The 14,659-nt window shown below is 42.3% G+C and overlaps 1 protein-coding gene across 1 annotated transcript in view; it reads right to left on the reverse strand.

Moving 5' to 3' along the window:
* The window catches only part of LOC123508399 (venom dipeptidyl peptidase 4-like), a 102,667-nt gene that overhangs the window by 86,261 nt on the left and 1,747 nt on the right, over positions 1-14,659 (reverse strand). Inside the window, exon 2 of the mRNA XM_045262126.1 lies at positions 13,035-13,862. Coding sequence (XP_045118061.1) covers positions 13,035-13,091 — 57 coding nt within the window. The 5' untranslated portion in view covers positions 13,092-13,862. The remainder of the gene's footprint in view (positions 1-13,034; positions 13,863-14,659) is intronic.

Here is a 14,659-nt window from a genome sequence, read left to right on the forward strand (position 1 = left end):
GGAAACTAAACTTAGCTTCCTTCCATGCATAAATAAACCTGCAACATTTTTTTTTTTTTCCGGGGATGTTGAGTGAACTAAAAACTAAGAATCCTGGTATTTACGATTACTTTGCTAAGAATGTAGTGGCAGGGCAATCTCTTGTATCTTCAATCTTTCTCTGACTCTCCAGTAACTAAACCATAAGTAGAAAGGAATGCTGATCTTTCACCACCACTCTTCCTGTGCTCCAAGCTACGTGTGTGTGTGTGTGTGTGTGTGTGTGTGTGTGTGTGTGTGTGTGTGTGTGTGTGTGTGTGTGTGTGTTATATGTGTCAGATTCAAATGTGAGAGAGAGAGAGAGAGAGAGAGAGAGAGAGAGAGAGAGAGAGAGAGAGAGAGAGAGTGGGATGGAGGGATGAAGGAAGTATGATAAGCATGGAAGAGGGAAGGAGGGACAAGGAGGGAGGGGCGGAGGGAGGGAGAAAGAAAGCAGGTCAATGATATACGTCAACTGCCATGTAAAGAAGATAACAGATATCACTTCTTGTTGGGAATACAGCTATGTAGAAAAACAGCATCACGTAGGAAGCAGACTGTACGTACAGACGCCAACACACACACACACACACACACACACACACACACACACACACACACACACACACACACACACACACACACACACACACACACACACACACACACACAACCAAGCTACTCAACAACCCAAGATACCATCACTTAGTACCCTATCCCTGACGACTCACCGCCACAACGAGCAGTCCGCCACCACAACAAGCTTGTTCCCACACCACCTCCTACCACCGACCCTTACAAGAAAAGCACCATCCCTATTAATCACAAGTTTATTAATTCGTAATCAAAATTGTTTCTTATACATTCCAGTTCATGTTTTTAGTTGCACGTTATGTACAAAATTCCTAAAGATTTCATTTCATTCTTTTTAGTTTCACAATGACAAGGCTTTTAATGGCCTTTATCAGACGTCATTTTTAACTCTGACTGTTGGAGTAGTGACATTTGGAGTTTTGCATACACTCTAGATAGAACTAATTTGTTTTTACTATGCGTCCCTTCAATGTATATTTTCAGCCTCTCGGCTGCCTATTGTATTAATAAACTGCGCGCGCGCACGCACGCACGCACGCACCCACGCACGCACACGCACATGCGCGCACACACACGCGCAGGCACACACACACACACACACACACACACACACACAGCTCAGTGGTTAGAGCACTGGCTTCAAAAGCCAGAGGACCGGGGTTCGATTCCCCGGCCGGGTGGAGATATTTGGGTGTGTCTCCTTTCAAGTGTAGCCCCTGTTCACCTAGCAGTGAGTAGGTATGAGATGTAAATCGAGGAGTTGTGACCTTATTGTCCCGGTGTGTGGTGTGTGCCTGGTCTCAGGCCTATCCGAAGATCGGAAATAATGAGGTCTGAGCTCGTTCCGTAGGGTAACGTCTGGCTGTCTCGTCAGAGACTGCAGCAGATCAAACAGTGAAACACACACATAGTTAGGTTAAGCATTTTTAGTTCATTGTGTTAATGTACATTTTCAGTGTAATTTTTTACATTGCCTAACTAATAAACCGTTTATTATTATTATTATTATTACACACACACACACACACACACACACACACACACACACACACACACGCACGGACACAGGCCAGTTCCTGTAAACTACAACTAGGTAAATACACACACACACACACACACACACACACACACACACACACACACACACACACACAATCTATACCATGAAAGACACACACACACACACACACACACACACACACACACACACACACACACACACACACAGAGCCACCCCTACACCTTCCGGCCTGGAGCGAGGTTTCAGTCTGGGTCCAGCCGGGGAGGTCCCCCCTTGATGACGTCACACATATACGTTATGTAAATCATTTTGAAGATGAGAATTCTCAAAAAGGCAGCTGGACATGACTGCTATAAAAATTCCTATTTGTTATCAATCAAAACTAATCCCTAAAATAAAAAAAATTTGCCGGGATGAGGATTAATAAAAAATTTTTTAAACATATTAAATAACGTGTTAGAACCTCGACATGGTTCAGAATAATTCTAGAGCTTACCAATTTAATTCTACAAGATCGTTAACGTCTTTTGAAAATTATGACTATCATTTCAATATATCAAAACCTGGCAACACGCTGAATCAGAAAAATAAATATATTATAATTGACGCGTTTTTACAATATCAACAGGGCTACAAATCACTCTTAAAGTCTACATATTTAATTTATCAGAAACCCTACACACTTTTCTCACCATAAACTTTTCTTTGAAAACGCAAACACTTTGCTACAACCTCAAATAAAAAATCACTGATAGCGAAGGTAATTTTTAACGTATTTTCGCCCTCTCATTTATTTCATAAACACCCTCTATATCACCGTACATCACTCAACTCAAGCATGATAGACACGTAAAACACAACGAACTCTCATTAGAAACCTTTAAAAACCACTTATAACTCGAATTAAATTAATTGAGATAAATATCTATAATAGTGGAAGTCAACGATCTGAGACCGGCAGAACATTTGGGCGGGAGCCGGTGATGACGTCACATCATAGTGTCTCGGCCTGCTTCCTCTTACTGGGCCTCCATAACACACAAATCAGGTAATTGCAGATATATTTCAACAACGGACGTAAAGATTAGGCCTATGGCTCACTTTGTGACCTATCTGGCCTGTAAAGAGTGAGAGATGAGGCAGATAATGGCTGAGATAGAGGCAGTGGGTCAGGGGATCGGTTTGTTTACATATTGAAAACTTGCATTATTGGGATTTTTAAGTATCTGCGGGTGTTAGTTCTCTGATATGTTACCCTGGATATTACCAACTTTAGGTTATGACATGGCAGCACCGAGAAATGATGAGTTACACCAAAATATTACTTACGTTAGCCAAAAACAGTTTGGTGACGCTGTCAGTGTTGTCACCAGCAGACACCCACACACCGCTGTCCGCTTTGTGTCCTCAACGGTCTATAAATAGTTAACCTCTGATTACTGAGAGGCTACAGACACGCTATTATTATTATCAGTATCTTCGTCTCTCTCTCTCTCTCTCTCTCTCTCTCTCTCTCTCTCTCTCTCACCGCTGGCGCCTTGTCCTTCAGGCTGCCAGCGCAGGCGACTGTTCGCGTTAAATTAATAGCCATGCAGGCGGACCACTGGACACGTTTGACAATATTAAGATTAATTTGCCATAATCAACACGAAAAATACTATAATATCTTTAGATATGTATATATAGCCTTTAAAATTTACCAACAAATGTGTATGTATGTAAGTTGGATCCCTACTTATGAAGCATTTTCCTTCCTACATTTCAAAGAAAAGTGAAATGTTATTCTTTTTTTTCATGGCAGTTTCCATTAGTTACAACAGCCTCTGCCTCACGTCTTTCTCTCACCATTCACACCCCCTCTTCCCCTTCCCCATGTTTCTCATACCTCCTTCACCCGTCCCATACCAGGTGTTGCTACTAGGAAATAATATTGCTAAGATTGGCAAGGAGTCAAGTGCTGGCGTCTGTGCGTAGCCTACCTTATCTGACCAATGGGAGAATGTGATAGTCCCTTGGGGGTTCGAAGGATAGCGTTACCAATTACTGTGTGTGTGTGTGTGTGTGTGTGTGTGTGTGTGTGTGTGTGTGTGTGTGTGTGTGTGTATATACTAAGGATGACAAAATATAAGTACATGAAAGCGAAGAAAAAAAAATTGTAAATTAGACCATAGATAAATAGATAGACAAATAGATTAATGCGAAAAGAAAATAGATAAATACAGATTGGTGGCTAGACAGACAGACAGACAGATAAACTCCACCACCACCAAATCATAGCACCAAACAACACAGCGCAGAGTAACGAGACCCTCCCACATCGCCTCCTCGCATCACACCAGCCGAGTTCCCACCGCCCAGGCCACACAAGGGGGAGGCAGGCAGCGTGAGGCGTAGATACCCTAGCACTGGGGAGTCTTACCGAGTCTTACCATGCCGCCTCGACCACCCTCAGGAGTATAGCATTACAGCGCCAGTCACACTAACACTATATTATATCCACCACACTCTCACACACATACATACGGACGTCTGTCAAGGCCACACACACACACACACACACACACACACACACACACACACACACACACACACGGTTCCCAACGCTTCAGGAGTAATGTGTGGGAAATAAATCTAGAAAAAATCAAAAAGATAAATGTAATCCCACGAAGATGAAGATGGAGAAGGAAAATAAGTATAGCTGAAGACACACACACACACACACACACACATCATTATCAGCATTGTTTTCGTCTTTTTACTGGCCTCCCTCAAACCCCAAGCCAGTTCCGCCTTCCGTAATGACTTCCTTCGGTAAAGAGGAATGTAATAATGCAGCAAGGTCTGGTGTAGGGACAGGAAGATTGCACAATGGAGAGAGCAGCGAGGCGTGACCACTGACCAGCTATTGTGTCCGTAGTCTGTACCTAACCAGCCTCCCTCCCCCATTACACTGAACGAGAGATTGTTTGCTGGCACACCCAAATTTATATTCTGCAATACATCTGCCAGTCCTTCTACTACATTTAAAAGGTTCTAGTTTGTTGTACGCGTGTTCAAAGGTGTTTCTATGGTTCCAGTGACGGATTAACCTCTTCAGTACTGGGAGTCATTTTTATCTTGAGTTTTGGGTGTGATTAGACGATTTTATTTACATCAGGAAGCGTCTATGGAGATCAGGCGATTAATGGCCATAGCATTCACTATTTTAATCCTCCATATAAGTTTCTTAAGCTGTATAAAATAACCAAATTGTAAGCAGAATACTGGTACTGAAGGTGGTTAACGAGATTTTTATATTATAACAAGAGAACTCGGCTCACCATCTCTGTAGCCTTAGATAATAGTTGTGATGAGAGAACCAGTGTTTTAGAATACAAGCTAACACTTTATTCCGGAAGGGGGTGGGGGTGAAGCGCTGTTAAAATGCTCTCTGGCACCAAAACACTCCACGGAAGGAAGTACATTAGCATCACATAAACATCTAACCTGCATTACGTTTAACTATATTCCCATCGCATGATCTGTTACCATGGACACTTTTTTAGGGTTAGAATAAAACAGATATGGCTGCGTTAAGTTATTTCAGCCAAATAAAGAACTGTAACAATGGATAGGCATCTTGGAATAAACTAAATTATGTAACTATATATTCCCATCGTATTATCTGTTACCATGGACACTTTTGGGGGCTAGAATAAGATAGATAATGGCTACGTTAAGTTGTCTCAGTCACATAAAGAATTGTAACCATGCATAGGCTCCTGGAAATAAACTAGATTATGTAGGTAACTATATTCCCATCGCATGATTTGTTACAATGGACACTTCTCTGTGGCCTAGAATAGGATAGATATGGCTAGGTTAGGTTGTCTCAAGTTAACCGTCAGCCTGTGATCGGTCTAGCAACAACAGCCTGTGTTTTCCGGAAGTGTGGGCGGGAAGCGTCTCTTTACGCCTCGCTGACCAGGGACAACCACACACTTTACTACTCCTTGTTGTTGTTGTTTTCGTTGTTTTACTATTTACCCTCTCTCTCTCTCTCTCTCTCTCTCTCTCTCTCTCTCTCTCTCTCTCTCTCTCTCTCTCTCGTAAACAAACAAGTATCGGATCATGTTTAGAAATATATGCGCTGGTCTCTCTCTCTCTCTCTCTCTCTCTCTCTCTCTCTCTCTCTCTCTCTCTCTCTCTCTCTCTCTCTCTCAAGAAAACAACAAATACTTTTATGGAAGGACGAACAAATACAAGAAGTAAAACCGCTGTCCATGAAGTGTGGCGGCCTTAATTTCTCTTCTTCCTGATACGTGCAAAATTACGAGGAGAAATGCTGAGGAGAAAATGGTAGAGTAGAACTCTACCTACTCTTTATCATCCACTGAGCAGCGAAAATGGTGCGTTGTGGCACATGCTCCTGCTCTCTCTCTCTCTCTCTCTCTCTCTCTCTCTCTCTCTCTCTCTCTCTCTGGTCACACTGAATGCACAATGAATGGAGCTTGATTACATTAATAACGACGCTTAATTCTACTGCCTCGCCTTCCCACTGTGGTCTATGTGTTGTTGATGTGATGTTCTTTATGCCTTGATATTTAACCCCTTCAGTACCATAACGCATTTTCATACTCATTCTGCTTACTATTTGGAGATTTTATACAACTTCATACACTTATGTGAGGATTAAAATAGTGAAGATTCTGAGCGTTAATGTTCTGACCTCCATAGACTCTTCCTAATGTAAATAAAATCGTCTTATCATACACAAAACTCAAGGTAAAAATGCGTCCCAGTACTGGAGGGTTTAAATGGTCTCGGTTCTCTATCCAGTGAGTCTTTTATGGATGTAAACTCTTATTATGGTTTGTTTGTTTTGAAATACGTTTAGTGAGCTGAAATAAAAGCAGGAAAGCAGCTTAAAGACATGACATGAAATAGTTAACAGCCATGAAAACACTACATCACATTTTAAAACCTTCTCATGACCATAAATAGCAAAGAAATGTGAAAAAAAAGCTGAAGAAACATTTAAAGACCAGAAACAAGTAAAAAAGGTTTAAAATAGAGAAAATAACTACACTCTTATTCTGAAACCATCTAATGATCGTAAATGGCAAAGAAATGTGGAAAAAAAACAGCTGAAGGAACATTTGAAGACCATAAACAAGTCGGAAAATTGTAAAAGAGAGAAAAAAAAACTACATCTCTTTTTAAACCATCTTATGACCACAAATCCCAAAGAAATATGGAAGACCTCAAGAAAAATATGAAACCAAACTGCTGCTGTAATTCTGGACAGCGTTTTTTTCGAAAAGCGGTGTCCTTGGTAGAGCCGTGGGGAAGCCTCGTGGAAGCCTAGTGTGGCAACCTTCACGACGCACGCTGCCTATCCCTAATCCCTTCAGTTCTGGGATGCATTATTATGAGTTTTGAGTACACTTAGACGATTTTATTGACATTGGGAAAGGTTAATGGACGTCAGAAACTTAATGGCCAGAGTCTTCACTATTCAAATCCCTTACATAAGTTTCTAAAGCTGTATAAAATCACCAAATAGTAAGCAGAATAATAATGAAAACGTGTCATGGTATTGATGGAGTTAATCTCTTTAGTACCAGGACGCGTTTTCATATTCATTCTGGTTACTCTGTAGAGATTTTATACAGCTTCAGAAAATTATGTGAGGAATTCAAATAGTGAAGACTGGGCCATTAATCTTCTGCCCTCAATAGAACTTTCCTAATGTCAACAAAATGGTCTAATCGTACACAAATCTGAAGGTAAAAATGTGTCCTAGTATTAAAGGGGTTAATTTCTTCAGTAGTGAGACGCATTTTAACTTTTTTTCTATACATTAGACGATTTTATTTGCATTAGAAAGGGTCTATGGAGGTCAGGAGATTGATGGCCAGAGTCTTTTACTATTCTAATCCTAATGTTTCTGAAGCTGCGTAAAATCACCAAATAGTAAGCAGAGTGAATAAGAGAACGCGTCCTCGTGCAAAGCGATTAACTGGCTCAGGCTCACCATGGGAGGGAAACTAGGAAGTGATTCAGACACCACAGTCTTCTATCCAACCCACAGTTTCACCTTCACGAGTCAAGCATACGAGAAAAATTACATTGTGGCGTTAAGCTTTCATTCAAATTGTCGCTAATTACAGAATATTACACACTGAATGACAACGTACGTAAATCTCTCTCTCTCTCTCTCTCTCTCTCTCTCTCTCTCTCTCTCTCTCTCTCTCTCTCTCTCTCTCGAATGAAGCAGGGCACTCATAAGGTACATAATTCTTACCACTCTCCTGACGGCACTTCGAGACGGACAGAACTCGCTTATATCACATGACAGCGCCCAGAGAGAGAGAGAGAGAGAGAGAGAGAGAGAGAGAGAGAGAGAGAGAGAGAGAGAGAGAGAGGAAGCCATACACACACACGCACACTATACCTCCACGCTGTTTTTTTTATCCAACTTCCTCAAGAACATTCAATCAACACACACACACACACACACACACACACACACACACACACACACACACACACACACACTATCAACTACACATCACATTCTTTAGTACCTCCTCCTCCTCCTCCTCCTCCTTCTGCACTTCCTACAGCAACAAAAGGAATTAGAAGGTTATGGTGATGCTCCCTAGTCGGAACTCACGCGCCGTACACCCTCGGGGAAAGCCAGTCTACTCAAGGGCGTGGAGAGAGAGGGAGAGGGAGAGGCGGGGTAGTAGGGAAGAAGTACGGGAAACGATGATGGTGGTGGTGGTGGTGGTGGTAGTGAAGGTGGTGGTATCTTGTCTTGCACTTTCTCCACTCTTACTTTTGATCTCCGTTTTCTCTGCACGGTATGCTAAGGAACACAAAGGAAGAGAGAGAGAGAGAGAGAGAGAGAGAGAGAGAGAGAGAGAGAGAGAGAGAGAGAGAGAGAGAGAGAAAACCAGCAGATCTATTAGCCATGTTTGTGATGCGCACCTGTACAAACTCAAGTGAAGTGGTGTAGTGGTGGTGTTTATATATGTAAGGTTGATATTGTTACAGCCAGCTTGGCACACTACGGAACATAAAGGAAAGGCAAACACCAAGATATCTAATAGTTTGTGATGCAGTACACTGTCTCAACTCAAACAAATCGGTCCTGGGTGAAGTGTAGAGGTCACTGGGGTATGTGTGTATGAGTGTTGCCGTACAAGTTGCGTGATGAGTGTTGTGATGAGGATGTGGTTAAGATCGAAAAGAAAACATGGTACACTTTTTTCTGACTTATTCTTATTTCTTTTTTTCTTTTCTTTTTAGTGAGTTTTTTTTAGGGATCGAAAAAGAAACATGGTACTTTTCTTTCTGACTTATTCTTATTTTTTTTCTTTTCTTTTTAGTGAGTTTTTTAGGGATCGAAAAAGAAACATGGTACTTTTTTCTGACTTATTCTTATTTCTATTTTCTTTTAGGGAGTTTTTTTAGGGATCGAAAAAGAAACATGGAACACTTTTGCTGACTCGTTTTTTTACTTTTTCTTTTCTTTTTAGTGAGTTTTTTAGGAATCGAAAAAGAAACATGGAACACTTTTTTTCTGACTCGAGTTATTTCTTTTTTTTTTCTTTTCTTTTTCATGTGTTTTAGAAAGTTGCTCTACTTACAAAGAGTCTGAAATCGCGTTGTCATTTCTTTCACACACGCGTTTCCATCCATTAACTTCTTCAAAACGATACGAAAAAACTAACATACTTTTTCCAATTCAAATTCATTATTTTCAAAAGACTTTTCTCTTGATATTCTTTTTTATGTAAGCGGGAAAACTGGCCACGGGCAACATAAAATGAAAAAAGGCCCACTTAGTTGCCAGACCATTGGGATTTTTACATTCGAAATAGAACAATCAGGCCATCTTTCACTATTTGCTCTAGCCTTGGGGGACTATTGGGAGTAATGTAAGTTACGGAAGTTTATAAAGCTATAGTGGTGTTATGGAAGCTATGGGAGGTTTATGGAAGCTATGGGAGGTTTATGGGACCTATGGGGTGTTTATGGAGGGGTGTTATGGGAGCTATGGGGCGTTTATGGAAGCTATGGGACGTTTATGGAAGCTATGGGACGTTTATGGAAACTATGGGAGGTTTGTGGAAGCTATGGGGACGTTTATGGAAGCTATGGGAGGTTTATGAGACCTATGGGGTGTTTATGGAAGCTATGGGACGTTAATGGAAGCTATGAGAGGTTTATGGAAGCTATGGGGCGTTTATGGAAGCTATGGGAGGTTTATTGGAGCTATGAGAGGTTTATGGAAGCTATGGGAGGTTTATGGAAGCTATGGGAGGTTTATGGAAGCTATGGGGCGTTTATGGAAGCTATGGGAGGTTTATGGGACCTATGGGGCGTTTATGGAGGGGTGTTATGGAAGTTATGGGGCGTTTATGGAAGCTATGGGAGGTTTATGGAAGCTATGGGAGGTTTATGGAAGCTATGGGAGGTTTATGGAAGCTATGGGAGGTTTATGGGAGTTATGGGAGATTTATGGAAGCTATGGGAGATTTATGAGTTATGGGAGGTTTATGGAAGCTATGAGAGGTTTATGGGAGTTATGGGAGGTTTATGGAAGCTATGGGAGGTTTATGGGAGTTATGGGAGGTTTATGGGGGCTATGTGGCGTTTACAGAATGGGGTTCGCCACGTCAAAACCACCAAAAAAAGCAACAACATGCATGGTCATCGATTCTAATTGTGTGTGTGTGTGTGTGTGTGTGTGTGTGTGTGTGTGTGTGTGTGAGGTTAGGAAGTCCAAGGTGGCGAGACAGCAATGTGAGTGTGCTTCAAATTTCACCGTGGGAGATACTCCGGGGAAATTCTGAGCGAGGCTAAACACGGCACGCACCCACTTACCCTGACAGACACAGACACAGATACACACACACACACACACACACACACACACACACACACACACACACACACACACACACACACACACACACACACACACCACAGAAGAGGGAACAACTACAGCACTACAAATATTCTTCAACAAGGATTACGGAAAAAGAAAAATTTATACATTCCACAAACTTCCTTCCCATTTTCTCCATAACCTAACGAGACATGCCGTTCACTCTTTGCCAGTTGGAGACGAAGAGAAAAGCCACACGATGTTCCTAAAGAGAGTGACAAGGATAGACAGACAGGACGGACATGTGGAGAGAATGACGAGGATAGACAGACAGAAGGATGAACGTATGGATTAATAGAAAACGGAGAGGAAACATTCAAGGAAGCGCAAGGAAGGAAAAGTGCTAGACATTTGAGAGGCAGGAAAGAGAGTGGTTTTGAATGGAGCCTTGGCGCGGTCAAGGACACAAGGGGTAGCAATAGAGAAGAGAGTGTATCAGTGTTGTTTTGGCCGGGAAGAAGCGCCCAGGGAAGACAAAACGCGGCTCTACGTCAGGGAATGTCCGGCGTGGGACGATTGGAGGGATTTTCCAAGCAATTTCTTCCTACTTCAAAGGCTCCTGCTCCCAAACACTTCTGCGCTTCACCTCCACTATTTCAAAAGCCTTTATTTATATATTACACGAGTTTTGTTAAGATGTTTTTATATTTCTACAGGCAAAGTGATAAGATTTCTACATTATTAACTGTAAAAACACACTTGAAAACCCTGCTCATCATCTCTGTGGCCTTGGAAAACAGTCGTGTTGAGAGAGCAAAGCGTTTCTGAATACAGGTCTGTGTTATCTATCTATCTCCTCATCTTCCTCGTTTATTTGTTGTTCTCTTTTCTTTTCTTTCTATATTTCTTTTTTCTCAACGTTTTTTTCTATATCCTCTCTCACGGTCATTTTTTTTCTATTTTCCATCTATTCTTCTTCTCCCATCTACCTTCCTCATTTGTCATTTTCTTTTTCTTTTCTTCTTATATCTTTCTTTTTTTCTCATTTCTTATCTATCCTCTCTCATGGACTTTTCTTTTCTTTTCTTTTTAATCCAATTTCTTCCTACATGCTTTCTTCTTTTATCTTCCTCGTTTGTTATCACTTTTCCTTTTCCAATTTCTTTTTCTTTTTTTCTCATCTCTTTTCTTCCTATATCCTTTCTCGTGGTCCTTTCTTTTACTTTCTTTTAATCCAATCTCTTCTTGTATTTTTCTCCTCTATTCCTTCCTTACAATCGTTTTCTTTCCTTACTTCTCTTATCCTTCCACTTCATGCTTGTGTGTTTTGCCCATCTGTTCTTCTTATTCTTCCTCCATGTTGTTGTTTTTATATCTATTTTCTTCCTATTCTCCCCATAACATTCAGTCAAGCCATACAAATCCTCTACAAAAGCTTCAGGTCACAGTCAGTAAGGACGTGGCAACATTCAACACATTACTATTACTATTAACACGCTGTTCTTGTTTATAAGCGTGTTCTTAATTTATCCCCCGTATATGTAACTCCCAGGCATACTAAATTATATTGTGTCCTTTAGTGCAATAAGCTGTGATGATACGTGTTGAAGGGAAATAAGGTAAGGATGAGACAGGACAGACTCATGGGCCATATTCTAAAAGACTGCGCCACATCTACTACATGCAAATAGCTTTTTATTAAAGTCTCACGAGTTGCAAGGACACTTTTATGGTTCTAGCGACAGATTAATGGTTTCCACAACATTAACACAAGAAACACTCTTGAGAACCAGGCCAATCATCTGTGACCTTTGAAATCGACGCGGTGAGAGAGCAAAGGGCTTCAGGATATTGAGTGTGCAACGAGAGAAAAGGAAGAGGTCGTTAGATATTCTGAGAAACAGGGTGAGGTACGTAGAGTGGGAGTGACAGCAGCGTAGAGGGATGGGAGGCAAGGGTCATAGCTGTCGAGTCCTTCCACACCGCCACCGCCAGTAGTGCTCAATAATGACGTAATGACTGATGGTACAATGACTGACGTGCTAATTACCAGCTTCTAAGGTCAGTGCGGTCTGAATCTCCCCCTTATACACACACACACACACAAAACACGTGACCATAACAACAAGACACCACAAAGGAAAAACGAGTATCAGCAGACTTGTAGCCCTTGACGAAAATATTACTTAGGTCACCGTGTCACCGTACCAAACCTACTATCACACGACTATAGCAAGGCCCTTAGAACTCTCCACAACAAGGAAACCCAAAGAAGAAACAAGGATCTTCACATTTGTCGCCTCTCGTACTAAGTCACTTGCTGAGAAGCCACACCCAGCTGACCTGTGCCTCGTCCCTCCCATCCACAGATAAAAAAGTGCAGGGGCTTATTATTCTACGCTAAAGAGCTGAAATAGCATAAAACTGTAGAGGTGAGGAGTCGCAGAAGATAGGGACAGAAAATGGAGGAGTTTCATATATGTCGCCCTCTAAGAAAACGATAAAATAAGATCGGTTTACCATTTTGTCGGCGTCCAAGTCATCCTGCGCCACGGGCTTGTAACGGTGGGGCAACATGGTGTCCAGCAAGCTCCACTGCTTCTGATGATGCTGACGAGCTGTCACTCACCACCGGGCGTCAGAAGGTGCCGCCGTGGAGGGTCAGAGGGCCAGGAAGTATGCCATGAAAGCCGCTCTCCGCCCTCACCATTCACACTTCAAAGATTCAATATCGTCTGCACTTAAATCTTGTTCACTGATTTTATATAGCGATGTTTGTATTCGCTTTTTTCTTCTTCTTCTTCTTGAGGCGATTTCTATAAGATTTTCTATGAATGTTGAGCTTTAACTAATATTCTAAGGTAGATTTATTGAATACCTTAAAGGTTTTAGATTGTATAGTCTATGCGTGTAGTTTGAGTAGCAATATGCACACTATTATTATTCAGGTTCTTTGGAGAGGGGCGAGGGTTATCACGAGCCCCTTCACAAGCTTAAGTTAAGTTTGCAATCACAGTCAAATACTCGTAAGTAGATTCACAGCCACACAGTACAGTATTCACCAGTTTCTCTCACTCCTCCGCCGTGGATTGGGTGCACCACTTCCCGGGGAGTAAATTTTTAATGTTACTCCATTCAACCTTGTCACCACGTGTTGCGGGAGCCACGAGGCGGCCTCAAAAGTCGCGGCACTTTCACTTCACCACAAAACAACACGGCAACGCCCACCAAGTCGCGGGGTTCTGGTAAACTCCTGCGAGTGTTTCCAGTTACAAGACGAGTGGGTGAGTGCGGTAGCGGAGCACGGGGACGTCAGCTGCTGGCGGTGATGTTCTGGTGACGTATGGCCTGAAACACAATAGTACTTTGTTAATGTAATCGTGTCCCATGCCACAAGAGAACAGCTCACCCATACATGACGTCACAGAGAGAGAGAGAGAGAGAGAGAGAGAGAGAGAGAGAGAGAGAGAGAGAGAGAGAGAGAGAGAGAGAGAGAGAGAGAATTATCATCGTACTATTTACGTCATAACTTATTTAATCTACCGAATCTGTGCAATGAATATGACTATATTTGTCTTTCAGTTGCAGCTCCAGAGCGCGCGCGCACACACACACACACACACACACACACACACACACACGCCCGGTAGCTTAGTGGTTAGAGCGCTGGCTTCACAAGCCAGAGGACCGAGGTTCGATTCCCCGGCCGGGTGGAGATATTTGGGTGTTTCCTTTCACGTGTAGCCCCTGTTCACCTAGCAGTGAGTAGGTACGGGATGTAAATCGAGGAGTTGTGACCTTGTTGTCCCGGTGTGTGGTGTGTGCCTGGTCTCGGGCCTATCCGAAGATCGGAAATAATGAGCTCTGAGCTCGTTCCGTACGGTAACGTCTGGCTGTCTCGTCAGAGACTGCAGCAGATCAAACAGTGAAACACACACACACACACACACACACACACACAAGACGTCATCATTCACTCATTACCTCGCCTCTAGTCTCATACATCAACGTTAGTATGACAAGCTGTGGGCTACTCATGTACCCTGCTGGCCGCCCGTGCTGGCCTGCCACACACACACACACACACACACACACACACACACACTACCACCACCACGAGTTAATATGGGTACAAATCAAGATCC

The sequence above is a fragment of the Portunus trituberculatus genome, chromosome 24, assembly GCF_017591435.1.
Source record: "Portunus trituberculatus isolate SZX2019 chromosome 24, ASM1759143v1, whole genome shotgun sequence".
In the NCBI taxonomy this organism is placed as follows: domain Eukaryota; kingdom Metazoa; phylum Arthropoda; class Malacostraca; order Decapoda; family Portunidae; genus Portunus; species Portunus trituberculatus.